Source organism: Fusarium venenatum (assembly GCF_020744135.1).
Source record: "Fusarium venenatum strain MPI-CAGE-CH-0201 chromosome Unknown EDB82scaffold_1, whole genome shotgun sequence".
Lineage (NCBI taxonomy): Eukaryota > Fungi > Ascomycota > Sordariomycetes > Hypocreales > Nectriaceae > Fusarium > Fusarium venenatum.
In genome coordinates, this window is record NW_027072129.1 from 10,754,984 (window position 1) to 10,780,810 (window position 25,827).

At 48.1% G+C, this 25,827-nt stretch overlaps 6 protein-coding genes across 6 annotated transcripts; 4 read left to right on the plus strand and 2 right to left on the minus strand.

Moving 5' to 3' along the window:
- The first annotated feature begins 76 nt into the window (after window positions 1–76).
- On the plus strand, window positions 77–1,461 carry EDB82DRAFT_493235 (S-adenosyl-L-methionine-dependent methyltransferase). Its single transcript, XM_025733009.2, has one exon. It carries the CDS (start codon window positions 523–525, stop codon window positions 1,375–1,377), a length of 855 nt encoding a protein of 284 aa, XP_025587675.1. The 5' UTR covers window positions 77–522; the 3' UTR covers window positions 1,378–1,461.
- Window positions 1,462–2,056: 595 nt separating this feature from the next.
- Window positions 2,057–3,496, minus strand: EDB82DRAFT_113682 (uncharacterized protein). Its single transcript, XM_025732998.2, has 2 exons — window positions 2,910–3,496; window positions 2,057–2,825 (listed from the first exon to the last, which is right to left on the minus strand). The coding sequence occupies exons 1-2, from the start codon at window positions 3,158–3,160 to the stop codon at window positions 2,192–2,194; spliced, it is 885 nt and encodes a 294-aa protein (XP_025587674.2). The 5' UTR covers window positions 3,161–3,496; the 3' UTR covers window positions 2,057–2,191.
- Window positions 3,497–12,402: 8,906 nt separating this feature from the next.
- On the plus strand, window positions 12,403–14,100 carry EDB82DRAFT_113813 (CAP Gly-rich domain-containing protein). Its single transcript, XM_025732954.2, has 4 exons — window positions 12,403–12,479; window positions 12,591–12,882; window positions 13,291–13,959; window positions 14,080–14,100. Exons 2-3 carry the CDS (start codon window positions 12,643–12,645, stop codon window positions 13,777–13,779), a joined length of 729 nt encoding a protein of 242 aa, XP_025587670.1. The 5' UTR covers window positions 12,403–12,479; window positions 12,591–12,642; the 3' UTR covers window positions 13,780–13,959; window positions 14,080–14,100.
- A 2,371-nt stretch (window positions 14,101–16,471) lies between these two features.
- Window positions 16,472–18,606, plus strand: EDB82DRAFT_113873 (RING-7 protein). Its single transcript, XM_025732943.2, has 3 exons — window positions 16,472–17,153; window positions 17,207–18,129; window positions 18,192–18,606. Exons 1-3 carry the CDS (start codon window positions 16,908–16,910, stop codon window positions 18,571–18,573), a joined length of 1,551 nt encoding a protein of 516 aa, XP_025587669.2. The 5' UTR covers window positions 16,472–16,907; the 3' UTR covers window positions 18,574–18,606.
- A 3,355-nt stretch (window positions 18,607–21,961) lies between these two features.
- Window positions 21,962–23,970, plus strand: EDB82DRAFT_454305 (uncharacterized protein; the record flags this gene model as incomplete). Its single annotated transcript, XM_065607835.1, has 9 exons — window positions 21,962–22,085; window positions 22,148–22,201; window positions 22,254–22,396; window positions 22,450–22,479; window positions 22,533–22,642; window positions 22,714–22,845; window positions 22,890–23,003; window positions 23,055–23,125; window positions 23,174–23,970. 9 exons carry the CDS (start codon window positions 21,962–21,964, stop codon window positions 23,665–23,667), a joined length of 1,272 nt encoding a protein of 423 aa, XP_065465983.1. The 3' UTR covers window positions 23,668–23,970.
- A 718-nt stretch (window positions 23,971–24,688) lies between these two features.
- Window positions 24,689–25,822, minus strand: EDB82DRAFT_472970 (glycosyl hydrolase catalytic core-domain-containing protein; the record flags this gene model as incomplete). The annotated part of the gene is made up of 1 exon (XM_025732920.1): window positions 24,689–25,822. One exon carries the CDS (start codon window positions 25,820–25,822, stop codon window positions 24,689–24,691), a length of 1,134 nt encoding a protein of 377 aa, XP_025587667.1.
- Between the last annotated feature and the right edge of the window lie 5 nt (window positions 25,823–25,827).

Below are 25,827 nucleotides of genomic sequence, written 5' to 3' on the forward strand. Positions count from 1 at the left end.
AGCCGCTGTTCTTGTTAACTTGACGCACAGTTCACCAATATCCCGCACTACGCAAGGGGGCGTTTGACTATTTGACTGAGACTCGTATGTTCGCTTAACTTGGATCATATATTAGCATGAGCTATATTGCCTAGTAACGTTTGTATTTGTCCGTCATCTCCATCAATGTCTGTGGTTACCTTGAAGTAAACGAGTGAAGATCCGTTCTACACAAGCCACAAAACGGAGCCGCCTAAACAGGGTCTCCACTAATAAGGTAATCGGGGGCCACAACCGAACCAGGGCTGTCACTGTCACTACCTGGATATTGAGAAATTAGTAGTTGCCATATACAGAAATCGCCAACAAACTTGAAGAAGCCAACCAACCATTCCATTTCTGATAAGTCTGAGCTCTCTCAAACTATTCACAGCAAATCTCGCACGCCCCTCCTGTGAGACAGAAATCTCACCAAGGATTGCAAATCCAGTCCCTGTAAAGGAAAATCTGCACGGAACTTTAAGGCAAACAGTCTCTCTCATCATGGCAAGCGTCGTTCCATCGGCCACACCGGTTGCTGGAGATCAAGAGAACAGACCACTCGGGCAACAAACGGATCAGCAAACTTCAGCTCAGGATCGAGCTCAAGATCAAGCCCCCGCAGAAACATTCTCACAATCTGCAGCGGAAGAGGCACCCGAGACGTACGAGGCTACCCACGTCCACGCAGTCTATGAGAAGATTGCACCGCACTTCTCAGCTACTCGCCACAAGCCGTGGCCCCGCGTAGCCAGATTCCTTGAATCCCAGCCCGTTGGGAGTGTCGGTCTGGACGTTGGCTGCGGCAACGGCAAGTATCTGCGCGTCAACCCGGCTGTCCACATTTTTGGCTCAGACCGAAGCCAGGCCCTCGTCCAGCTTGCCCATACTGAGCTTCGTCGGCCACGGGAAGACGGCGCCGAGCTCGATCCCAGGGTATCGGACGTTGACGTCGCCGTTGCGGATGGCTTTTCTCTTCCTTACCGCAAGGGTGCAGCCGACTTTGTCATCTGCATCGCTGTTGTGCACCACATGTCGACACGTGAGCGTCGACAGACCGCTATTGCGGAGTTGCTGGAACTTGTAACTCCTCAGGCGGGCCATGTGCTGGTCTATGTGTGGGCTCTCGAGCAGGCGTCGAGCCGTCGCGGATGGGACACGGGCAGTGACCAGGACCGCCTGGTATCGTGGGTGATGCGCAAACCCAAAGGCCAAGAGCCCGGGGGCACATTCCAGCGTTACTACCATCTATACAAAGAGGGTGAGTTGGAGGAGGACGTCGTGGCGGCTGGAGGCATGGTTGTAGAGAGCGGTTATGAGAAGGATAACTGGTGGGTGGTATGTAGTCGGCCGTCATGAGACCAAGTACGTAGAAAGTCAAAAGTATGGACGTTACGAAAATGTATTGGATATGATGATTATGTGAAATGAACTGAAGATGCACGATTCACTGCGAGTTTTGTTACGGATAATATGCTTGTCAAACCACGCAAAAGCAGTAACCCGTCAACGGGATTGCATTACATTTGGGATATCTTCGAATTCAGATAACAATGCTAACTGTACAGGCTATCCATCTACTTTGGTTCCTTCTCTATGGCTTCCGTGAATGTGTCTATCGAATATGAAATACCAAAAGGACAAACAAAGACAAAGCGCTGTCAACTTAAAAACAACAACACCGTTTCTTGCAACTCCGTGTTTTCTAGAGCCACCCCTGGCCCTATTCTGTAATGCTCCCATTGCCAGGCTTCCAAACAGCTTCCATGGCATCCACTGCCCTTCAGACGCCTCTGACCGATGCAAAGTAAAGGAAAGAACTCATGACATGATACATGACGATCAATCGAATCGAAATAAAGAAAACACGCCCATATTTTCCCACCAAGGTTTTCTTCCATAAGATCATGTGCACATTTCTCTGTTCCACCGCGAGATCTGGCTGGCTGCTGTAACTCTTGAGCATGTTCTAGGTCGACAGAGTAGCCTCCAGGCCCTCTTAAAAAAAAAACCCAACATGCTCTACATTCCCATAATGATAAGCCGTACATTCATTACCCTTCCTGTAACCCAAACACCGTCCTTTGCGAGTTGAGTCGCTAGAGAAATGCCAACAAATATTCATAGCCCAACTCCCAAGTACATATGTAATACAACTGCTTGAGTGTTCAAGCTATGCGATGCGTCGTCGTTGATTTGGTTCGTATTGATACGGGTCTGGTGAAGCTCTTCGCTTGGATCCGGCCGACTCAATCGAGTAACTGGCGAGACTTGAATACAAGGGTCCTTGACCCATTCCGCCCGCAGGCCCTATGCTGGGTACAGCAGAAGCTGTGCTGTAGGGACTGACACCACCAGTGAGTTCAGCAAATCCAGGAAGCATGCCAGCACTTCGAGGCGTAGGCTGGTTCTGAATCGGTGCCAATCCAGGGCCTGGTACATATTGGACTTCCGCAGGCTCAGGACCCATAGGCAGAGGGGGAGGTGGAGGGATCGATTCTCGGCGGGAAATAATGGCTCGGTTGTTGGCAGGGGGTAATGGTGGCGCTCTGTTGTACACAATTCGTGGTGATGGGACTCCAAGGTCGCGAGGCATGCTTCCCTGAGAATGTGAGTGAATGTGGCTGCGCGATGGTGAGCTCCTGTGGTTGTTGTTTCCTTCAACGTTGACTGCAGCCAACGAGAAAGGGATGACTCCTGCACGTCGAGCCATGTCTGCTTCTCCCAGCTGCCAATGCATAGCCTCTGCTGCTCGCCAAGGTACTGCCATCTCTTCCGCCACCTTAGCCCACATTTCCGGCTTGAATCTAAGCCGTGTTAGTATGCCATAAAGATTTACGCACTATTTGATCTGGCGTAGGGGATCCACGGGGTCAAGCAAAGCTACTAACCTTTCGTAAAGTCTGGCAAGCTTGTTCTTGCGCTCTTCGTCCCATTCACTTCGCCTTTCAAGGTAATTTTGGTAATGTAGGCGGCAACTTATCGCACTTCGACCAGGCAAGCGCTTGGAGATATCCTCCCACTTCATCCCCTTCCCTCTGAGCTCAATGATGAGTGCATCTTCCTCTGGCGACCACTTACTCTGCTTTTTGACAGGTGGCTGGTCTCCGGTATGAGGAGGCATGCCTCGTCTTCCAGACATCTGCGTAGGGGCTACAGGTGGTGGAGGCGGGACATTCGCAATAGGTCGGGGTGAAGCTGCCGGAATCTTGGGAGGGAGTTGCTGATAAGTGAAAGCTGGAGCTGGCTGGGTTCGACGAGGTGGCGAGACAGAAGGCTCATGAGATGCCTTTAAGAGGGCTGCAAAATCCACCGCAACAGCCTGAGAACCCAGTCTTCCAGCGGATGAGCCGTTGGCATATGGACGAGGCGTACGCCCCTGATCGAGACGGTCTTCCACACTCACGATGGATGGTGGTATCTCCGCCCGCAAAAGGCAGAGCGGAGACTCGCTCTTGAGTTGGGCCAGCTCGGCGACTTTGCTAAGTGCTTGTGAAAAGTGAGTTTAGCAGCGGCTTCCAGAAGCCTAATGCTGCTCAGGAGTGTTATGTATCAAGGTGTCACGGGCTCTGTCCGTTCCTTGTTCTTTGTTTAGATAGACGAGACGAAACCCAGATGTGTAAACTGTGCTTGTGAAGTAGGGCTTGATAGTAAGCTTAGTAGTTCGAATCTTGGAGAGATCCGATAGCTTGTGTTGCCGTTGTCCCAGTATCTAATAGTCGTGCAGTGTGGTATTGGAGGCCTGGTGGTGGTAGATGCAGTGTAGTGGTGGGTAGCTGGGTTAGGTATCGACACAGTTGGGCTCAGTAAGGTACTATGTTGCCACGAAGATGCAAAAGGAGGAGAACTGTCTCGGCAAGCGACAGTGATGGCTGTTCAGACCTGAAGCGTGGCTCTTAGACGTTAATGGGCCGAGGGGATGTGATTGGTGATATCCAGGGTTCTTTGTAGCCAATGGATGTGAATAGGATGATATGTGAGGCAGAACAGGTCGTGGGGCGCCAATCGAGGTAAATGAGGCCAAGGTAAGGCTTGTTATCATGAGCTGTTATCCGGTGGAAGATGGATGAGTCGTTGAGGCGGCAATGCGTGGGAGGTAAGAAGAACAAGATCTTCGAGGGTCGTCCGGTTTGAATACAGAAAACGTCGGTCAGATCTTCTGCTGGGCCCCTACTAACCTAGTACATGCCTCCAGAAGCTCTAACTTGTGCGCAGGACAGGGACCCACGTTATGTATGGATCGCTTTGCTTCTTCCTCTTCCTCTTTTTGTTGTCTCTAGTCTTGGCCGAGGTCTAGAAGAGAGGATTCAGAACGAAAGAGAACTCAGGTGAAATAATCCCAAACGTGTGGACTCCGTTACGATTCAAAAAAGAAAGGGGATGTAACCCGGAAATACTATCAAACCCAAAGCCAGAGAGAAGTTGTTAAGTTGAGAAGAGGCGGTAGAAGTGACATAACGCTGTGGAGAGACGACAATGCAGCAAATAAATCAGGGTCTGATTGCATCCCCAGGAATCGGTGAATATGGTGTGTCTTTACAGGAGGCCCAACCTATAATGTACCTAGGTGACGAAGAAAATACATAGCGACAAGCACGAGCTCATCAAGAACGAACAGGATGGTCAAGGAGTTTACTCCTGGGAACATGGGGGTGGTGCGCAGAGCCAAGCTTGCAGGGGAGGGGCGTGTGTAGGTGTGTCACTCTGTTCATAGCGAAGGATTGAAGAAGTAAGGTAAGTGGGGTCGATATGTTTGGTAATAAGGCAGAGGGCATCGACAGGCCGGGGATAAACGTTGGAGAAAGAGCATAACTAGCATGGCATGTTGGCAATGTTGGTATGGATTTTGGTGTTGGTTCCATATCTTGGGAGTCTGAACCTGCAATGTACCCAACTGCTCCTGAAGAAATGAAAGTGTGGTTCGGGAGAAGAAGGAATTGAATGGAAAAAGTATGGAGCGAAAAAGAAAGGACATGTTAGGTGATGCAACGCAGAGTGCATCATGCTCAATGAGCTGGCCCGATATGAAGCTGAGAAATGAGGTTATCCCGAATTTTGTCTCAATCGAGTCTCGACCATTGTCCCCATCTTTGTTCGCCCAATTTTCCGATCGGCCGACATTACGGCAAAGCAAAGTCCATATTTCATGTTCATTTGCTATACCAGGTCATGGTACCTATCTGATCGTGTGTCCTTGACAGCAGAGTACTGACAAAGGCAGCCACACGTCGAAATGACAACAGATCTGGAACCTGTCATCATGTAGACGGGGACAAAAGCCCAAAATCTTCTGGTGCCGGATGAACTGCTGTATGACGGTGCACACCGCAACGCTCTTGATACCCAGTACTTCATTGCCTTGCACAGCCGCGGCCCTGTCTTGCCTTGCCTTGGCCTTGGCTGAGAGGGGTGCTGGCGTCTATCGTTGTCTCCAGCTGTGAGGCTAAGTGCATTAGCCTCACACCCCTGGTTCTGCACCAACTCATCACAGACGCCCTCTGATCCACGTTGCTACGATCTTCGCATGGGGGGGAACTTGCCAGGGCCAGTCTTCCTTTGTTCGCCTTCGACTCGACAAGGACAGGGGACCTTAAATTGACACGACACTTGGCTTGGAGTCGGCAGGGCTCAAATAAAGAACGCTGGAGATGTACCTTGGTTGGTGTCCATCCATCTGTGATAAGAATCGGTCACGATCTTGGCGTGGAAATATAAAGAATGAACGGTGTTTGAGGGAGAATAGACGGATGCTTGGCCGGAATGGTAAGAGCATTGACTGTACCTTATTCGTTGCAGCCCAGTTCTCAGCACGTGGTCAGAAAGTGCAGCAGCTAACTCAGACAATTCCTACCCATTCTTCTGGGTATCAAAGCCTCGAGCAGTAACATCATTGGAACAGCCGTATTTACTAATTCGTTTATTTAACCGACTATCTGTCTTTCTGAGTACTTATTTTCTCTTTTAATGTTGGACCTGATATCCCTAATTTTTATAAATTTGTCTTCATATCGAGTCCAAGACATTCCGTAGAGCCTTGCATAAGAAGAGTGTATCAGAATGAACCTTAAATACATGCCTAGAAATCGCGATTTCGGTCTGCAAAGCAAACTGGCTCGCTTACAGAAATACAATCCCGATTGGAAACATGAGGCCTTCTGTGTTTTAAGCCACCGTCTGGGTATGTCTCATTTCGAGGTTGCTGGTGGTGTTAGCACGCAGTTGGAGGCACACGACAAGGAACATGCTATATCCAAAGCATGAGTTGTCTGGGATAAGAGGGCTGCCATAAGTGGACTGAACATGCATTTGTAAGTGTTGTGAGCCCAATCCATTACTCTGACCGGTGAAAAATCCATACATGATGACGGTTGCTTAGGTACTGCTTTACTGCCTAGCATAGTCCAAGTTTGGGTCAACATGCATGTGAGTTGAGATGGTGAAGCCCATTTGTAGACTCCCGCTAAAATGTTAGCTGGGTTAGAGGCTTCGCACGAACCACTGACTGTGAGTTCGAGACAGCTCCAGCGTCAGTCAGCGTCAGCACGCTGTGGTCATACTATGGGACTTTGTAGTATCATCAGCAACGAGCTGAAAGCTAGAACCAAAGTCGAATTCATTGGAGATGGCCATTTATCTGGTCTACCCGTGCTAATTAAAGTGCAGTGGAGATGTTTGCTTCGGGACGTGATTTGCGGTTGCGCTCGGCTCGATGTACGTCCGCACTAACAGGTACCAGATAGTTTCCAGGTAGTTCTACTGCAGTACTGGCCTGACTGGGCTCACCTAAATTGAACATTTCTACTGGTGTTCGACTAATAACCAATCGTAACACCCTTATTACTTGCCTTGTTCAGTTGACAAAATCCTAAATAAGGACCTACTATTCCATTTTAAGCTGAGCGAAGCTTTTTTTTTATGAACGCCATGATCAACTTGTACCTGCCTTCCTAAGAGTCACTCACCTACAGAGTACCTGCTTGTTAGGCAGGGGCCTCCATGCCCCATATGCTAGTCCTTGCCGTCGGTTGCATCCGCACTTTCCTTTTGATATGAACCCAGGCCGAAAAATATCGCGAGGTAGACGGAAAGAGCACTCATGGCACGCACCGAATTGCTTTTCTAAAATCTGATACAAGTATCCCGAACAAACTTCATCCTTCGTCTCATGAATACAAAGCACCTTTGGTCTTAGTGATCGTCGATCTTCCAGGGCAACACCCACGAACTCGGTCGGACCTTTATGGCTAGTAGAAACCCATTCAAGACTTATTTGACATCTGCCAAACCCATGCAAGTCGAACTAGTCCACACCATCGCCAACTTCTCAAGCTTTGCCTCACTTGGACAACGGCTCGCACTCCAAGAACGAGCCCAATGATCGTCTGTGCGTTACTCCCGTTCTGCCTAGACACAGACGTTTTCGATACACACACGGATCTTTCTTGGTACAAACACACCTCTTTGTTCGGCTGAGGCCCTTTGCACAAAATTATTACGTATGGTCGATTCGACAATCTTTTGTTCAAACGTTTGATGTCGACACCGATCTGATAGAGGCCCGGCCCGAGCTACTCCATGATATGACCCGCTGAAACATCCGGCCTACAGTGATCAATTGGTGGAGCAGAGAGCGTTTGTCAGCACATTTTTACAGCTGGCAGAACCAGCACTTGGACACTATCCGTACGCTGTACATTGCTTTCACAAACGGGAGGCTTCCTACTTCAGAGTCAATATACGATCTTGTTTTCTAAATGCTCCGTCCCGTCTTTCCCACGGGTCGTCGTTTGCTCCACGTCGTGCCCGCTAATGACTCTTCACCAGGAACATCCCTGGGAAGCATCCAATCCTGTGATGAATTGGCGGTCAGAGAGAGATTCAAGAGAGGCTTGTCTAAAATGTCCTGCACGGCCATACATACTTACCACATCATCAGTCGGGGGCTGGTACACCGAGAAGACTGACACCAAGGCCCGTTGAGCAGCTAATAACCAATTCTGTTAGTTTCATGGGTCATGCCTTGTTACTTACGAGTTGTTGAGTGCGCATCATGCGACCAAAAGATGGTCTCTGCGCGCTGTTGCATCCGTACACTGGAAGCCGGGTAAGAGTCTGAAATGCACACACGCATGTAAAGACAGCAATCCGGGATATGAAATCAGCAGATGTTGAATAAAGAGCGTTAGAGTGGCCAAAAGCCTGGCTTTGCTTAGAAATGAGGCGGCTTCTTATGATGAGTTTATTGAGGCCCGACACTACTCGCGTTTGCGAACATGAATAACACCATAAGGCTTGGAGGTGTCACCTATTGGGTTCGTCAGTCTAGAAGTTTTGGATGTTCGACTCGAACTGCACAGCACGTTGAGGGTGGAGAATCAGACACGCTCAGGTTAAAGATGGCGTTACACGGAAGCCGTTGCTAGTGTGGCTAATGATGCAACAGCAGCGAACCATTGCCCCGCAGGCCTCTCAGATCGCATATCGCCATCCGTTTTCCTGCAATGCTTGATGAACTGGATGTTGCTATTACTACAGACCATCATAAGTCTGGCTCCCACATATAATAGGGCTTAGGTTCCGAGCCTTTCTGGGACTGCCACGTCGTCTCCTGCCCACAGCCAGAGAACAGAAGGCAGGGTTTCCACCTCAATGGGCGTCGTGACCGCCACACTACCTCCACCTCGATGAAGAATTTTCCAACTCATGCTTCCTTTTTCAGGCTGCTCGGCACGATTCCGCCTCTGTTGGGCTAACTGGCTAGGAAGCTGCCCTTTCGCTAAAGCATTACTTCCAACTCTTTGCATATATATGGCCTCGGGTTGCAAGGGTGATGTGGAGAGACGAACTAGATCTGCTGTCCAGGGCTCTGGCTCTGGCTCTGGCTCTAGCTCTTGGGCAGGCACGGTTAATGCTAAGTGTTTCTAGCACAAGAAATATGGCAGCAATGCACGCTGTCATCAACAGCAAGCCATGATGACGACTGGCATAAAATATCAGTTTGGTTGAAACGAGGCCAAGCCCAAGGCAATGACATCTCTGATATGAATTCATCCCAATGACGGCATACTAGATTCGGGCAGCTGATTCGGTCAGTGTAGGTGTCGATGCCTGAACAAAGACTCACCCATTCATTTGCTACTTCGACTTGCTTCTTCACACCTTTCTCTCACCGCAATGCAATTTTTCTGCGGCTATTGTTTATTATATCAACCTGCTAAAAGGGTACCTTGAAGTGCTGAAAGGGACGGACTGTTAGGCGGTGGGCGCGAGCCACGCTAACCCATCTAATCTCTACCATACACCATCAAAGGTTCACGGATGTGGCATTGCAGATTTCGCTCGGACAGGCCCTAAAGGCCACACTTCCTGAGACGAACCAAGGGCGAACCAAGGTCGAAACCGTGTGTCAAGTGAGCTGCGGCGCATGTGTATGTCTTCCTTCGGGCTATCTTCCAACCCACTGGTGGGCCAGCTTGCCAAGACTTGAATGGCTGGAACATTCTGAAGGGTCTCATGCATAGCACGCACGTTCCTGCGGAGAATTGGAGGTGGGAAGAAAGAAAGCCGGCAAACTCGGGGTTCATGAAGATACGTCACGAGCCTACTGATTGTCTCTGGAATAGTCTGTCCTCTCGGTGCTGGCAAATAAGCTCAGACCAAATTGCTCCGGCCTTGCTGAAGTGGCACGCTGTCCAAGGACGATAACTACGCAACCGTCAACCGAAGTATATCGCACGAAGCTCAACCAATACAACCATGCTCGTCTGCGCGCGTCATTCGCTTGCTCACTGAACCGAGTGTGTGGAGTCCCAACGACTGGATACCGAACGTAGCTAAATGATGGACAGAAACCAAAGTCCAGGATATTGCTACAATATGCACACTCCGTGTCAAACAATGGAGAGGATTGGCCAAGCTGAGCGACTACGGTAGGTACAGCACAGTAACAGTCGATCAGCGTGTTTCGAGACAGACGCTCCATAGATCGGGAGCTTACAATTATTCGTTATCAAGATACGTCGCTAGACGCCGGTCCAGATTTTTGAGCTATCTAGCTTTCCAACCTAATCCCCGCTCTCACGGCTTATACAATTTCCCTATTCTAAAGCGGTGAACGCTTACCATTTACCGACAAAGGTAAGAATAGTTTACAGGGCAAGACTTTGTCCAATAACTGTTGATTTACACGGGAAGACAGCGTGATCCGATAGGGAATTTGCAAATACACTACAGAAAACGCCTTGTCGACAACTTCCATATGTCCGACTGTCAATTCGACTCTATCACGTGGTAAACGTTTAACTTGGACGTCTGGCGTCCAGCGGCGTTTCTCTCTTCGCAATACGTCACGCATCTCGATGACAATCAGACAATGGCCTCTGCATCATCCACATCGATAACCGGGCCGGCCTTAGTGAGGCAATCTAGCAATTGGATGATAAGTGGCAGAACTTAGAAAAACCCAGATTCAGCCACTCAGTTTGGAAATCATCTGCTGCGAACCCTTGGTGGGTGGGATGTGACGTGTCATTGGGGGGACCCATGGAATAGACGTCAGGGTAAAGCGTTTCATCCCCGGCTGTTTGAACGGCAGCACGGCTCCTTGCATCTGAAGTCTGGCGTAAATTCAGATCTTAGTTCAGCTTGCGGAGTACCAAAACTTATCTCAATACTGGCAATCTTGCTACCATGTTTGTTCCGTTCGGATACTGTCAGCCCTATGCTGGTCAATTGAAGCACGTACACCCGCGATACAAAAGGACATGGCCAGCCATTAGTTGCTTAGCTTGCGGACAAGCTTGATCTGGGGGTATAACAGTCAAATCCATCGATAAGACAACAAACACAACACTGAGCTCAGATTATATGCAGGTCGGCCATGCCGCTACAGTTCCGCGTGTGGCAAAGCAAGTGCTGAGTTGTCATGTCTTTAACAAGGTACTCAGGCAGTCATGGTAGTGTATTCAGAGTCTACTTGTTGCCTTTCTTATCCTTGGCTGTATACAATATTAGACTGGGGAACCATGATCTACATGTTGGAGGGTAGACCGGTCCTATAGAAGTCAAGGGTCAACTATTGCCGACAACCAACGTTCTCCCGGCACCTTCAGCCGCAGGACTTATCCTTCAAATACGCCCTTTCTCGATTTTTCACTGCAGCGAGGGGCATCGTCCGCATAATTCAATAAGGATAAACCATGCAAGTTGTTTCGGATCCGTAGAACGGGAGTTGCAGACCCGGGCTGAAGGAAGTAACAGCGGCGGCGGAAGCCCGTACATCTAGTCAATATGAAGAACACAAGACTGGATCTATCAGATTTGGCTAGTGGAGTATGCAAGGTACTGACTAGAAATTGGTTCATACTATTACAGGAAGAGAAGAAGAAACGCTTTGGCGATATCGAAAGCTCAGATATGCCAGCCGGGTTGCGGATACTCAAGTAGTTGATGGGGTGTGCAGTTTGTCAAGATGGCTTCTGTCGATCAGATCATGGCTGAGTGTAGTCACGAAATGTTATTTACGACAAGCTATGCGTATCTCAGATCCGTATAACCTACAAATAGTTCTGAAACTAGGGTCCTTGGGCGATCTTTGGGTCTGGCATCCAGGTTCAGAGAGGCGAATGCGAACGATAATTGCCTTTTATCTCGGCAGCTGATGAGTTGCATACCAGATTCGAACAGGTATATAAATGCTTTTTATGGATCATCAGCTTTATGCCGTAATTTCGTCAATCCAGTAAACTTTCCGAGTTGGCCGACGCTTGGGAGGAGTTCGTTGGTTGGCAATAATGATGCAAGTTACGGTAGTTGCTTTTGTTTATACGCTTGTTTACTCCACTCGACCTATCACAGTGATACTAAGGTGAACTCGAGGACTATAATAGGTAACCAGAGGTGTGGTATTGTATATGCGGGTAATCTGGTTCGCACTAATTACCGTCTGAACATTCGGTACCCAGATGATAGTCCATCTATTAGTAAGAGCTTTTAAAGTGGTTAACTGCCTTTTTCTAGATCATGACGAACCAACCTATTAACATGATGATCCTGAATCCCTCCAGCAGAAAAAGAACGAACCAATCTAAAACGTTATATATGAGATATGATGGACGAGACTTTGTGTTTGTAATGCGTAAGCCCTGTAATATTTCGGTTCTGACCGGAGTTTACTTCTTTCTGTTTCTTTCAGTCTCTTTTAGGTTCAATTGCTTTTTTATTCTTTCTTTTTCTTATTTGCTAGACCTGCCTTAGCACACATTAGATGGGAATAGGTGTTTCCTTCGAACCCTGGGCTGCATAACCGTAACCCCACCACACTTACTCCAGTTCCATCATTCTCATCGTTTCTCAACCAAACAAAGGCAAAGAACGACAAGAAAGATAGCTCGACTTCTTTTTTCTTCCAACAAGGACAAGGACGAAAGACAAAAAAAAGACCACTTTTGGTTTATTAATCGGTGGGTGATTCTGAAATGCTATTTTTGATGCGGCGCAGGCGTCTCGCAATAATTCCCTGACCGCTGCCAGCACGCCCAGCCAAAAGACTAACTGCCTAAACAAAAACTTAGAGTTACTTACTGTACACACCGATATATCACATACCCCGCCAATCTTTTCACTATGGCAGATGTCCCGCTCGTTGTCATTTCTGAATTCGCGCAGTCGGAGCGTCGAATCACTCCCTCGTGGTCCATCTCCCAGCTCAAGACAAAGCTTGAGACTGTCACGGGTGTTCCACCGGGTTGTCAGCGACTTTCGCTGAAGCCTACAGCCGGCGCAGACGCTATCGCCATTGAGGCGCCTAACGAGGATGACACCCACTTGTCCAACTTTCCCCTGGCCCCATATGCAGAACTTCATGTAAGTCAGAGTGCACACAGCCTCTCTCATTTGTTCTTCTAGTACTGTACCTTTAGCCTTGACCTGCTGTTGTCTTGTCTTGTTTCCCCCCCTATATTCGCCGCCAGTTATCCTTTGCCTTTAGCTTGTTTCCCTTCCCAGGTCAAGGTTTCCAAGCTTCGTCAGCTTTTACGGCACTGTTTGCTGAGCTGGCACTTGGACAAAGTGGCGAAGGGGCGGGGGGCCGAGCGGGAGAGGCGGTGGACATACGTTGAGTTGTTTCGATCAAAGAGAGGACCCAACGATCATCATCGTCTTTTTCTCTTTTTTTAGCTTTCGCAAGTGACAGGGACCCTGTCGCCAATACCACCAAACACCCTTTCTTTGCTCTCCAATGCTTTGGATAAGGCTGACAGGGATTTTTTTCAGGTAATTGACACACGGCCTCCGGCCTCCCGTATCAACCTGAACGATACCGCGGGCGTTGACAAGTATGTCATGCCCGAGGAGGAGTACGAGAAAAAGTCCGACTCGGTACTTGCCTGGAAGAAGTCGCAGAAGCTGGGCCGTTTCGACCCCGATGCCCCCAGCCACGAGCAAGCCAAGCTCAACGCTCTCGACAGAGAGGTGGCCACGCGGGGCATCGCTGTAGGCCGCCGGTGTCGCGTTGGCGGTGAGGATACTCGACGCGGCGTCATCCAGTACGTCGGTGAGGTCAAGGAGATTCCTGGCGGTCTCGGAAGCTGGGTTGCAGTCAGGCTGGACGAGCCAGTTGGCAAAAACGACGGCAGCATCGCTGGCACGCGGTACTGGGGAGAGCCTTCGGAGCTCAAGCACGGTGTCTTTGTGAGGCCGGAGCGGGTCGAGGTCGGCGACTTTCCTGCTCTTGATGACTTGGAGGATATGGAGGAGATTTGAGCGACTGAAGGGGATGCTTTTGGGGTTAGAGGCCTGGTGATACAGGGTAGATGTCTCACTTACACTCAAAAAGACGCAATGTGTTTTGAGGAAAATATGACTGATACGATGTATGTTCTATCCAAATGAATCAGTTTTAAATCGTGCTTGACTCTGTTTGCCTCTGCTTGCGTAAGTTTTGTATGTTGTGCACGATGACCACATCATCTCCCTTGCATTCGTCGAGTAACACGGTTCCCAATCCAAGAGCCATTGCACCGATGCCGCGGAGGGATCTCGCTAACTTTATTTTGACCTCAGAGACTTCTATTCTGTTCTACTCATTTGTGTAGAGTCATCGTCTACATTGCTGATCTCTGATCTGGATTTCTGGTGTTCTTGTTCGGCAAAGAGGTAAATGGTTTATGTAGAAAGTATTAGTTATATGAGCTTGACTAACCTTAACACGATATATCGTTGGAACCGTATGGATGATTTTTACTTCCTTGTCAAGAAATAATAAAGCCACACTAGATATTGACCATGTTAAGGTGTTGGGCCGTCAACCCTAGAGCCTCATGGCATCTACCACTGCTAGAAGTCTGCTGTAGCTGTTGTGCCTTGCAACCAGGAACAGACCTCATTTGTATTGTTACCACAACAGAACTTCGTGTATCGATAGACTACGGTAGAACCGAGTGGGATTTTTTTGCTGGCGAGCCGTTTAGATGTGTAATGTTGGAGTTCCGATTCACATGTTGAAGAAGGGCGGTTAGACCATCTATCCATAAGTAGCTACTATATGAAGCATTTTCTAGAAAGAAGTACCATATAGAGATACTCTTGATAGAATACATGTTTAATTTTGACAAGTTATATTAGCTTGGCCGGTTTCCAGAGTTGAGACATATGTGTTTTCTTCGTCACTGGAACAGAAACCAGGTGTTGCAAGACAGTCACTTCCTCCAGCCACATGCTTCTTGTACACATTCACGTCATAAACGCTCAAATACAGATTTTATCTTACGCTGGACATTTTCCTTGCACGTGAAGGATTATGACGGACAATCTGTACTGAATCAGTATGAGCGCCATGTGTTCCTGAACAAGAACATCGGGTGACTGGGCTTAATCAATCCGAGTATGGCAACTTCAAGGTAGGTTTCAATTTGTGTCATTACGCATGTGATGGGATATTTGTATTTGCTTGATTGACAGCATAACGTGTGGATGGCCGAGTTGATGATGCTGCATCCGTTTCACCGTAGTTCTGCGATATCTCAGCCAAGCACCTGAGAGTGATCATATACCTACTAAATTTTCTACGAGTCGTTTTGCACTGATTTCTTTTCAGCGCTAGACGTACTTGTCAAATGTTGATTCTCTCACCCTAAGTTTAGACATATCACAGATATAATCAGTAAAGAGCCAGTTTCTGCTTGATAGATCGCACATCGTATATGGAGTCCGGGGTTAAAAAGCAATTCTCAGCGTCATCAACACGTTGACGTGAATGCCATGTATAAATGTCCGTTTTCGTATACCTTAATAAAGTTTGCTTTTCGCATGAGCGAAATACTTATTAACACACTTACAACTGGAAAGATGAACTCTGAGAACTTCTACTAGTTGGCATGGAAAGTAATTTCCACCTTGTTCACACTCTAATACAACTTGCAGAATTCAGCCTCTTTATATGCATAAATGCTATTCGACGTTTGGATTCTTTTGTGTAACGGCTATATTCAATGAGATGTGGCCGTTTCGTTAGTGGCAGTGTCTAAGTAGTGAATAACGGTATTTGCAACTGGCTTTTCATGATACTTTCTTGTGGCATTCGACTTTTATAACTATGGTGTTTAATGACTCTCGTTGTTGTTGTTGATCCATGAATGCGATACTACTAAACTCAACACCAGGCTTGTTGAGTGACTTCTGGGCTGTACCGACAACTAGTCGTATAAAGTATCACGCATGGAAATGTACTGGTGTAATTTACGTAAGCCTATCTTTTAATTGCGATGAATGGCTACGTTCCAATCTCTGATATTCCGGAGGTTATGACGATGGAAGTCTCTTGTGCCTGTCTTGGTAGTGTCTTGGTGTGGTTGTTGGTTTGTCGTTTTCATTGTCAGTTGCCGAGTACCAAGAAATGAACTGGGTCAAAGTTTCTTGGCAGCATTTTATTGATAAGACAGCAGTTCTACAGTAATTCCGTTGATTTGAGAACGCCGTGTAAGTGAAAGCGAAGCTTGGTATTTCGTCTTTGTTAAACATGTGATATACCGCGCATGGTCGATGAATCACGATATAGTTCCTCGTTTCTGAATACACAATCTTCAAAAGCTGTATAGTAAAGCGACAAGGGCAGTCGATGACTATCAATACCGAGATACATATCAATCAGACAGATCGGCTTCCCCTCACGCAATCACGGTGGCCAAGAACTTGGCTGACATGGACGTTTTTGTATCTCCGGAATAGACGGATATGATGCACTCTCTTTGATACATGTACATGGCTGGGTTGTGTTCTTTGTAGATTAAACAAAAGAATCAGTGTATGAAAGCAATATTTGACCTTCATAACCTGATCAACGTCAGTGAATTCGTGTCAACGACGTCGGCTGTATAAATGCCAAGTTTATAGTGACTCTTTAGTGTCTTGGTATACGGATACTCCATCTTCACTGGCTGGGATTTGCCGGTCCCTCCGCTCTCGCCTTGTCGGGGGGCAGGATCCACCTGACCTGACCTTCCTGGGGTGCCCATCATGAGCAGGAAGGATCGGTTTTGATTCCTTCCAATCTATCTAACCTAACTTATCCTTCCTTCCTCCATCAATTCAATTTTTACTGTCTCATTCCACGATCCACGACTTCTCGACAAAATCTACCAGAGAATACGATACGACGCGCTGAAAAGTACCAAGTCCGACTCTGGCTTTACAATATCGAAATGTCCCGCTCCTCCATCTAGACATTTAATGGCCATGAGTCCAACCGCGTCCACCATATCCCTGCCTATTCATATTCTCCGAGCAGACCAAACCTTTAAACCCCAGCCGACATATTGAGCCTCATCTTCGTTTCGAATACCCTCGCTAGACTACAACACACCTTACTCCGACGTCATATTCAAACTACAACCATGAGATCCATAACGATACCTTGCGCGGGCAGAATGGCCTTGTTTCTCTCCATTCTTGCCTGCACGTTAACTACCACCGTTCACGCCGACGACGACGATGTATCTACTTGGCCTGAAACTGAGGTTCCCGACTGGGCCACAGCCAATGCCATGCAACTCTCCTTGTCGGCAACTGGATTGCAGTTTGCTGTCATTCCCCTTACGCCAAATCTGGGTCTCAACGACACAACCGGTCGCTACATCAAAGTGCGTTTGCCCTAAATCGCTTTGCCTGGTTAATTGCTAATGCTTCCTTGAAGATTGTGGATTTCGATGGCGATATGATTGCGACAGATTCTTCCAACTACAACAAGGTTAACAAGGAAAACGATATAGCTTATCTATCATGCGACGAGCCCAAAGACAATTCTTTCCTCGGCCCAGACAAAATGCTCAACGAGTTAATGCAAAAACCACACATCAGAGCGATCGTTCTGTACTCTACATCGAGCACGTGGTGCGCTCTCAGTCGAGCTGACAACCTTGAATTTACGAGTATCTTATCTATGGCTGATACGGGCGAGGCAACACAAGCCTTGAATCTATTAAATGGTACTAGCAGTGGTAAAATCGTCAAGGGCAACATCTTTGGCAATAATACAGACAACACACTACCGAAAGACGAGAATAGGGGAGGCAACAATACCGCTGCCATGAGCATCTTGTACGCCATCACCGGTCTCATCACCCTTCTCTTTCTTGCCATCATTACGACAGGCGCAGTTAGAGCGCATCGATACCCCGAAAGATACGGCCCACGAGGTGCACTTGGTGGAAGACCTAGGCAGAGCAGGGCTAAGGGACTGGCTCGGGCCGTATTGGATACTCTCCCAATTGTCAAGTTCGGAAACAACACACCGGCAAAACCGGATCCAGAATTAGAACTGGAAAATTCGGAGGCGCATGATGCTGCCACTCAACGAACCACGTCGCATGTTGATGACACACAACGTTCTGACGCAGTTACGGCAGCTGCCCGAGACACCGATGCCGTATCAGCCGCGGCTAGAACGTCATCATCCCCCGAAGGTGCCGAAGACGAGACGAGCGGCCAACAATGCTCCATCTGCACAGAGGACTTCAAAGTTGGCGAAGATGTTCGTGTTTTGCCTTGCAAGCATCAATTCCATCCCGCATGTGTTGATCCGTGGTTGATCAACGTGTCGGGCACGTGTCCTTTATGGTGAGTCAATATTTTGACACTGTACAGCAACCAAGTTTAGCACATACTGACATGTTTTCTAGTCGTTATGATTTACGACCAGGCAAGGGCGCTGCGCCTGAAGAAGGGGCTGCTGACGATTCCAGTTCATTGCCACCACCCTTGGTGTTGGAAGAGGGTACAGAGAATGATGCACCTCAGTCATCGCATCGTAACCGACTATCTCGCTTATTTGATATCAACCGCCTTCGAGAAGGGACCGTGGAAGAACAAATGGATGCGTTGAGGCGCATGCGGACGGTAGCTAATGAGAATGATCACCAAGAAAGGGCAAGCGTGGCTGAAGCCGCTGATGGAGATTCCCGAGGCCAAAGTGCACGATTTGCGGCAAGGCTGAGGGATAAGTTTCGAATTCGCACTCGAGCACAAGCCATGGAGAACGAAGATGACCAGCGCGGACACTAGGGAGCCGAATGAAGGCTCATGGCGCAAATTGGCGCTGGGAGATCTATATCACTGCCGATACGCTTTTCAAGGCTGAGACCGCAGATCGGGCTGATCGAAGCTTCGAAATGATGAGGGGCGCATATACTCAAGTATCCCTTGACCAACCGTTGCGATGGAAGATAAGAATGTTCGAGCTCGGCGTTGGAATTGAGGAATGATGGGTAAAAATGGGCGGCATGGCACGGCGTTTATTGGAGGGCTGCACATTAGGGTTTGCTGTTGTTGATCATCTCCTGACGATCAATTCGTGAGATTTTTTCTGGAAATATGATACCTTGATGATTATATACTGATGCGAAATTGAAGCTCTACACGAACAATGATTACAAGAAGCCTCGAAATAGATGTGTGCCTAATTGTGAAGCTAGCATCTAACTAACAGTGTCGATCGATGCTACGGAGATATTCAGCCTACCTCTACCTCCCAACCCACTGGTCATGGGTCAAGTGTCCGACGGGACTCGGCAATGCAGTCCAAGGGCTCGTCCGTCCGCCTTGGGGAACACACGATGCGGGTGGTGGTGTGTTGGCAAATTTGCAAGGGTCCTTTCTCGCAACCAACAGCCCTACGAACCAAGGTCCTGTAGTGCCAACTTTCTGGGGATAGGGGAAAGAAATGGCTCCAGGAGTTCTACGTTTTGCCGTTGCGGCTTGACGGTGGAGAGTTTAATAAGAAGAAGAAAGATGTGGCTATGATTTGAATGTCGTAATGGCTGTTCATCCAATAGTTCAAGCTTCGGGCAAATCTTGTGGCTTTTTCTCAAGGAAGTGCTAAGTCGGCATCGATGCTTATCAGTTACAACGATATTGTACAATGCACTATTCTATGTTCCAAGCACTAACTTGTATTCTAAGTGAATAGTACGGTACATTATATCTAATGTGATGTATTTAAAAAAAAAAAAAAAAAAAAAACCATTAAAGAGTCGAACGCTACAGGTAAGTAAACCTCCTCAGCTACGGATACAAAGGATGATCATGGTCCAGCACAGACAAACCTTAAATATCTCCAACAAGCGGGATCAGTTTTCCTTACATAGGTGCTGCAGATCAACGTCTGTCTAGCTGCGGATCATATAAACAATAAATAGAACATATTCTTCCAGTAATCCAGTCATACTTGTTCTGGCAGCCTGAGCAAGTTGTATACAGACACACAACGCACAGACTTATCAAGATCAGCATTCAGAACTAACAGATCTGATGTGGGGAAGGATAGATCAAACTAGTTTGATCGGATCTGAACTAGGCCCTGGTCGAGCCCAGCGCCCAGTCTTCAGTATCTCCTATCATTTACCTATTATGTATGTAGTGTCTTTGAGTTGATATAATTATCCGATTGACTAAACCTTTCTTCTCCTTTGCCAATTCTCTAACTCTAAAAGGGAAAGGGGCTTGGAGAGTTAATCTTGCTTAGTAGATAGATGTACGGATATAACTTGCCTCACCCGGCGGTTCTGTTTTTAAGACATCAGCCACAATACCAGCAGCAATGTCGTACCTGGAGACAGAGATTTCTCAATTCCAACTGAGACAAGGCTTGGGAAATCATTTGACTCATTAGGTTTTTCTGATTCATGATCTTTGATAGACCAATAGTGAATCATGCTTGCCCAATCTTACTTGGGAGATTTAGTGTACATTGATCGGGAGAAAGGGTCTTGATCGGTTCCGGGGGTGTGGGAGGGTTTTCGTTTCCTCTGGGAGTTTAATACAACAGAAGAGATTAGGGTTGGTAAGTGAGTCTCTGCTCCAGTATGTTACTATCCTCATCTGGCAAGTATCATGCTGTGATTGTTCGGCAATCACCATCCCATCCTATAACATCGTCAGTGTGTCGGCAGAGATGTCTCGATAGATGAGGCGTTGTTTAATCAAGCGTAACTTACAACGGACCAAGAAATACCCGTACCCCGGTATTCGTTTCCGATGTGCCTAGCTTGCACTTGACAAATGACAGAGCTAGGTCAATGCGCTGTCGATTTCAGCAAGTGTCCAGTCACCCGAAATCAGCCGGCTTCGCTCCTTATTTGTGCACCACGTAGTATGCGCCACAAGATATCTACCGTTGGAAACGAAACGAAAAGGGATGACTTGTTCTGTGCCGTTGCAATCACCAATGGCAGGAGATCTTGCATAATTTCCAGGAGATTAACTGAGAAAAGGCCGTTGCTGATGGGGGAACTAGGGGAACTATCGTCATTCAACACATACTTGTCTAGTGACAAGTCTGAGCCATGGTCTCGATGAGCCTATTTATCGATAGTCTGAAATGGGAATTTATTCACCATCGACATAACCTGACGCATACTAGGCAGTGCCTTGGTGATGATGCTCTCCTGAGCCATGTCGGAGACTACACTCGTTGATTTGCCGGGGAAGTGACCGACAGAGCAGGCTTATTCCCTGGATTCGTGGACACGCAAAATAGTTGCCTGCCAAGGACATGAGGTATTCGGGTCCTCCGCTATCGATTACTTGGATGAGCAACTTTTTGTTCATTCGTCAATATCCCCTATTTCCCGTATCCACTCGATCGCGTTCCCGTCGATGGCTCATCAGAAAACCGACGGGCCCGAACCTTATTCTCTCATTTCTCCTTCGTGGTTGGTGACATTTCGTTAACCTTTGTTAGCTTTGAGAGCGCCGATCGGTGGACTAATCCCTGGTGAAATGTCCCTGAGAGTCGATGTTGATCGGAGAACGCAGCAACGTTGGTACCTGCGGTAGTCTTAACAACTTGGAGTATTTGGATATTTCCGTTTTGAGAGGATTGCTCGTGGTTAGTTAGCGATACTATGGTGAAAAGGTTAGACTGGTAGTAAGCTGTCTACGACATTGGCTAGGCCCCTTAGCAGTTTCAGGCACCATGGGCTAACACTACTTCCTTCCTTCCTACCTGCCCTAACGTTGGGCAGGTGCTCTCGAGACCAGTAGACATCTTACATGGTGCTGACCAACACTGTGAGGAATGAACGACTACTGCACCGCACTGTCGGGAAAGTGAGACTCGTGGCTTGATCGCTTTACTTAATAGCCACGATTTAGTCTTTGGCTAGATCTCCTTAGACTCAACCAAGTTTATGCTACCAAAAGCCATAGCTACCTTTAGCACTGTCTTTCGCTCTACTCTATGCCACTTACGGTTTTTGGTGTTTGAGTTTCTCTGGCTCTTGTCTCGTTCTCGACTGCTCTTTCTATAATACGCTCAGGTTCGCCGCTACTAATTTCTGGTTTGCTTGTCTTGGTTCTGTGATCATATATTGACAGGTCTGTATACGAAAGGTGCACTTCGCATCCATTTGACCTAACTTGAATATCTTCCTGGCCATATACTCGATACACCATGGCTCCGCAAAACTCCATCATGCCTCGCGAGGCTCACATCCCGAAGCCCACCCCTATAGGCGGAGACACTATGTCGGTTATCGTCTCGCTTGCCTCCGTCTCGGTCTTGTCAATCTTCCTCTGTACGTCCTTGCCACGATTCGGGTAATATCTGGGGCTGGGACTGACATATATGATGGGATAGTTCAGAGAATCACTGCAGTCAGGTCGTGGGCAAGGTTACCGTTTGTTGCTTGGCGTGAGTACATTTATGGTCCTATTCGGGGCGTATGAGTACTAACGATTGGCAGTCGTTCTGATCATCTACGTCGACTCATACGGTTTTGTCTTTACATCGGCAATTCTCACACAGGTTTTTGGCCTCAACACTAGCTTCAACATTTGCCATGGAGCAATTATCCTATGCCTGGTCTGCTATGTAACAACCAAAATTGTGAGTTCCATCGTATATTGCGCCACAAAAATCCATGACTAACAAAAAGGCAGCTTATCTATGTCTTCCTCGTTGAGAAAGCGGTACGTAACAGGATACAAATCGAAAGTCAATCAAGAAGCCTAACAGTAAACAGCACGTTATCCGAAGCTCTACCACGCGAAGACGAAACTCGGGACTCTACTTGTTCAACATAATCACTCTCCTGGTCGGCTATGGTGTTGTTGTAGTAATGAACTTTGTCTAGTAAGCCAGCCCCTGGAACCACGGGTTTCCTTCTTTTCTCCTTTCCGTCGACTAACCAAATCGTTCACCAGTCGTATTGCAAGAATAGTCAATGGAGAGTGCTTCATCGGAATGGAAAAGATCTCAATGATTCCCCTTATCGCTTTCGATGCTATAGTCAACGTTTATTTGACCATTCTCTTCCTCATTCCCCTCAAGAGTACGTTGAAGCGAATCCGGAAAGATGACAAAACATGCTGACAAAAAGCGTAGACCTTTACTCTTTCAAGAACTTGCCAAAGACCAGTGCCAACTCTCGCCTCCGTAGCGTCGCTATGCGAACTTTTGTCGGTGCTTGCTGCACCCTAACAAGCAGTATTGTGTATGTTCTTTACTACCCTTCTATCAGAACTTGAACTAACAAACTCTGTAGGAATTTAACAGTGCTGATGGTTCTCAACGGTGAGCCCGGATGGGTGTGCCTTATGTGCTGTAACAGCGATGGTATGTCATTATGTCGAAACTTGCAGACTACCAACTAACAAGACTCAGTGCTCTTCTCGGCTATTGTCGTTCAATGGGTCACCTCCCGTGACAATGCCGGCTCCTCCAGCCAGGTCAACTCGGCCGCTCTAGACAACAGCTACATTGGCAGACAATCATCAGCAGCTCATCAAATGAGTAACATCCGAGTATCTAAGGCTCCCAACAACAGTCATGACATGGACGACGAGGCCAATCTCGTATCTCCAGGTGCCATCGCCTTCTCAAGCGATGCTGGCTCAGATGTCACCAAGGTCAGCAGTGGTGTCGTCGTTACCACAACCATCCACCGTCAGATCAAGCCTACGCCCGGCCGTGAAGGAAGCCTTCTTGATGATGATATCGAGACTATTGGCGAATCTGAACGTGAATTCCCACTACGCCCAGCGGTTTATTCCCCAGACAAAATGGATGCCGCCGAGCCGACACAGACCCATATTCAAGGTGGCAGACCACAACACCAACAAACAAAAACACTTTCCTTTTCACGACCAATGAACTGAATAAATGATGAGTACGATTTATAGAGAAGGGGCTATATTGGGTCTATGGTACAAATGGGGAGGGGCGTTGGCAAGATTCTTGGACAGTCAAAAGGTTGCATAGAGGTGGAAGCGAAATACCCAAGTGTTTGTTGTAGATATCATCGAGCGTTGTATAAGCTCGTTCAACTAATTATATATTTTTGCATGATCGATCGTATTCATGAAGCTCTTACAAAACTGTGCCATGCATTGCTTGATTGTGGCGAGGATATCTAGTTATTGACAACACTTAGTTGATCCTCCTCCTCCTCCTCCTCCTCCTTCTCGATGAACCAAAAGCAGGATTAGAATTGAGTAGGTGACTGAATTTGGAATGAAAGTCTCAGATCTTGTCGATGGAATGACAAGACTCAGATGCAGATCTCCCGTGCTTCGCCATAGCATAGCATTCCTTAACTCCCACCCAGCCTAACGGACGCATCGAGACATGATCTTGATCGTAGGTTTATTCAACTGTCAAATGATTCAGAGGCAGGGATAAATCTAAGTTGTGAAACGTTATGATGCACACTCAAGACATTTAAACATCACATGCGTTATTCATCACGAGGACAAACTTAAAATGGTTGGAGCAGTTAAATCGCTGTTCATTGTCATCGTAGCTCGTAGATGTATCTGCGCGCTCAAGTAGAGTAGGTACGTAGTGGTCTATCAAACTGCATAAAATCAGGAAATTGTGTCTACTTGCAAAGCCCCCTTTTTTGTAAGTGTGCGAGGTCCCGGAACTGGTAATAAAAAGGTAGGTAGGATGACCGTTATAAAATAAACGGGGGATACTGAGTTAAACGGTGTGGTAAAAGCCCAGATCCAGGTCACCTAGATGCAGAATATGTACAGAAGTCAACGGGCGCCATGTAAAATCTCTATCCTCCCCTTCCCCTAAAAAAGCCAATTTGAACAGTTGGGTATCCCCCTAGCGAGTGTACAAGAAGTGTTAAAAAGAACGGGTGGCATCATCGGCCGTTAAGCTTGGGTAAGCTTAAGCGGAGGCGTAGACGCTACCGTACTTGGACATCTCGGTCTCGCTGGTCATGAGCATACCGGTCTCGACCTTGAAGTAAGAGTAGGCATCAAGGTAGTCGAGAGCCTCAAGACGAGGGATGGCCTCCTCGAGCCAAGAAGCAATAGCCTCGTCGGAGCCCTTGGGGGCGAACTCGGTGAGCCAGATGGGCTTGCCGCCACAGATCTCGTGGGACTTCTCGAGATGCTCGAAGAGAGTCTCACCGTACTCAACCTCGGAGTACCAGTGGACGTTGCAGAAGTCGTAGTGGCAGTCGTCGCCACACTCCTTGACGAAGTTCTCGAGCCACTCACGACCCTCCATGGGGAGACCACTGTTGGAGATGGAAGGAGCACCGATGAGGGCCTTGCCAGCGTAGGGGTTGAGGAGCTTGATGTGGGCAGCGGCAGCGGCAGCAGGGGTCATGTGAGCCTGGCCACCGTTGTCGGGCTCGTTGAAGGAGAAGATGGCCTTGGCGCCGTTGGCAAGGGACTTGGCGCAGTTGGAAGCGAAGCGGTCGACGTGGACAGCATCATCAGACCAGAGGGTAGGGATGAAGTTCAGGCCGCTGTCAAGACCGCCAGACTCGGAGTCCCAGTTGTAACCCCAGCCACAGTTCTCACAGTTGGAGGCAAAGGTGTTGGCGAGTTTGACGTTGTTGTAGCAGACACCACGCTTGTGAGAGAAACCGGCAGAACCACCGGAAGAAGCAGAGGCAGCCTTGACCTTCTTGGGGGTGCTGGCAGCCTTGACCTGCTTAACCTGCTGGACCTGCTCGATCTTCTTGGGGGCAGCGGCCTTCTCCTCAGCCTTGGGAGCCTCGTAGGCAGACTTGGCAGCTTGAGAAGGCTTGGCGACCTTGATGACGGTGGTAGGCTTAGCGGCAGCGGGAGCGGGAGCAGCAGGAGCCTCGGGCTGGGAAGCAGCCTGGGTAGCGGCAGGAGCAGCGCCGCCGGGGAAGTAGTTGTTCTCCCAAGAGACGACCTGACCGTCGATGGTAGCGACGACTTGGTCACGCTTGTGCTGGTGACGGCCGTGGCGGTGGCCGAGAGCAAGAGCAGGCTCAAGAAGAGCAGCAGTGGCAGCGAGGACGGTGAGCTTGTTGGCGATCATCTTGA

Bases quoted from the DNA above. Each gene is read 5' to 3' on its own strand.
- EDB82DRAFT_493235 (XM_025733009.2), top strand. From the start codon at position 523: ATGGCAAGCGTCGTTCCATCGGCCACACCGGTTGCTGGAGATCAAGAG.
- EDB82DRAFT_113682 (XM_025732998.2), bottom strand. From the start codon at position 3,160: ATGTCTGGAAGACGAGGCATGCCTCCTCATACCGGAGACCAGCCACCT. The intron at 2,826-2,909 runs GTTAGTAGCTTT...AACACGGCTTAG, and splicing joins CTTGCCAGACTTTACGAAAG to ATTCAAGCCGGAAATGTGGG.
- EDB82DRAFT_113813 (XM_025732954.2), top strand. From the start codon at position 12,643: ATGGCAGATGTCCCGCTCGTTGTCATTTCTGAATTCGCGCAGTCGGAG. The intron at 12,883-13,290 runs GTAAGTCAGAGT...GATTTTTTTCAG, and splicing joins CCCCATATGCAGAACTTCAT to GTAATTGACACACGGCCTCC.
- EDB82DRAFT_113873 (XM_025732943.2), top strand. From the start codon at position 16,908: ATGAGATCCATAACGATACCTTGCGCGGGCAGAATGGCCTTGTTTCTC. The intron at 17,154-17,206 runs GTGCGTTTGCCC...GCTTCCTTGAAG, and splicing joins CAACCGGTCGCTACATCAAA to ATTGTGGATTTCGATGGCGA. The intron at 18,130-18,191 runs GTGAGTCAATAT...CATGTTTTCTAG, and splicing joins TCGGGCACGTGTCCTTTATG to TCGTTATGATTTACGACCAG.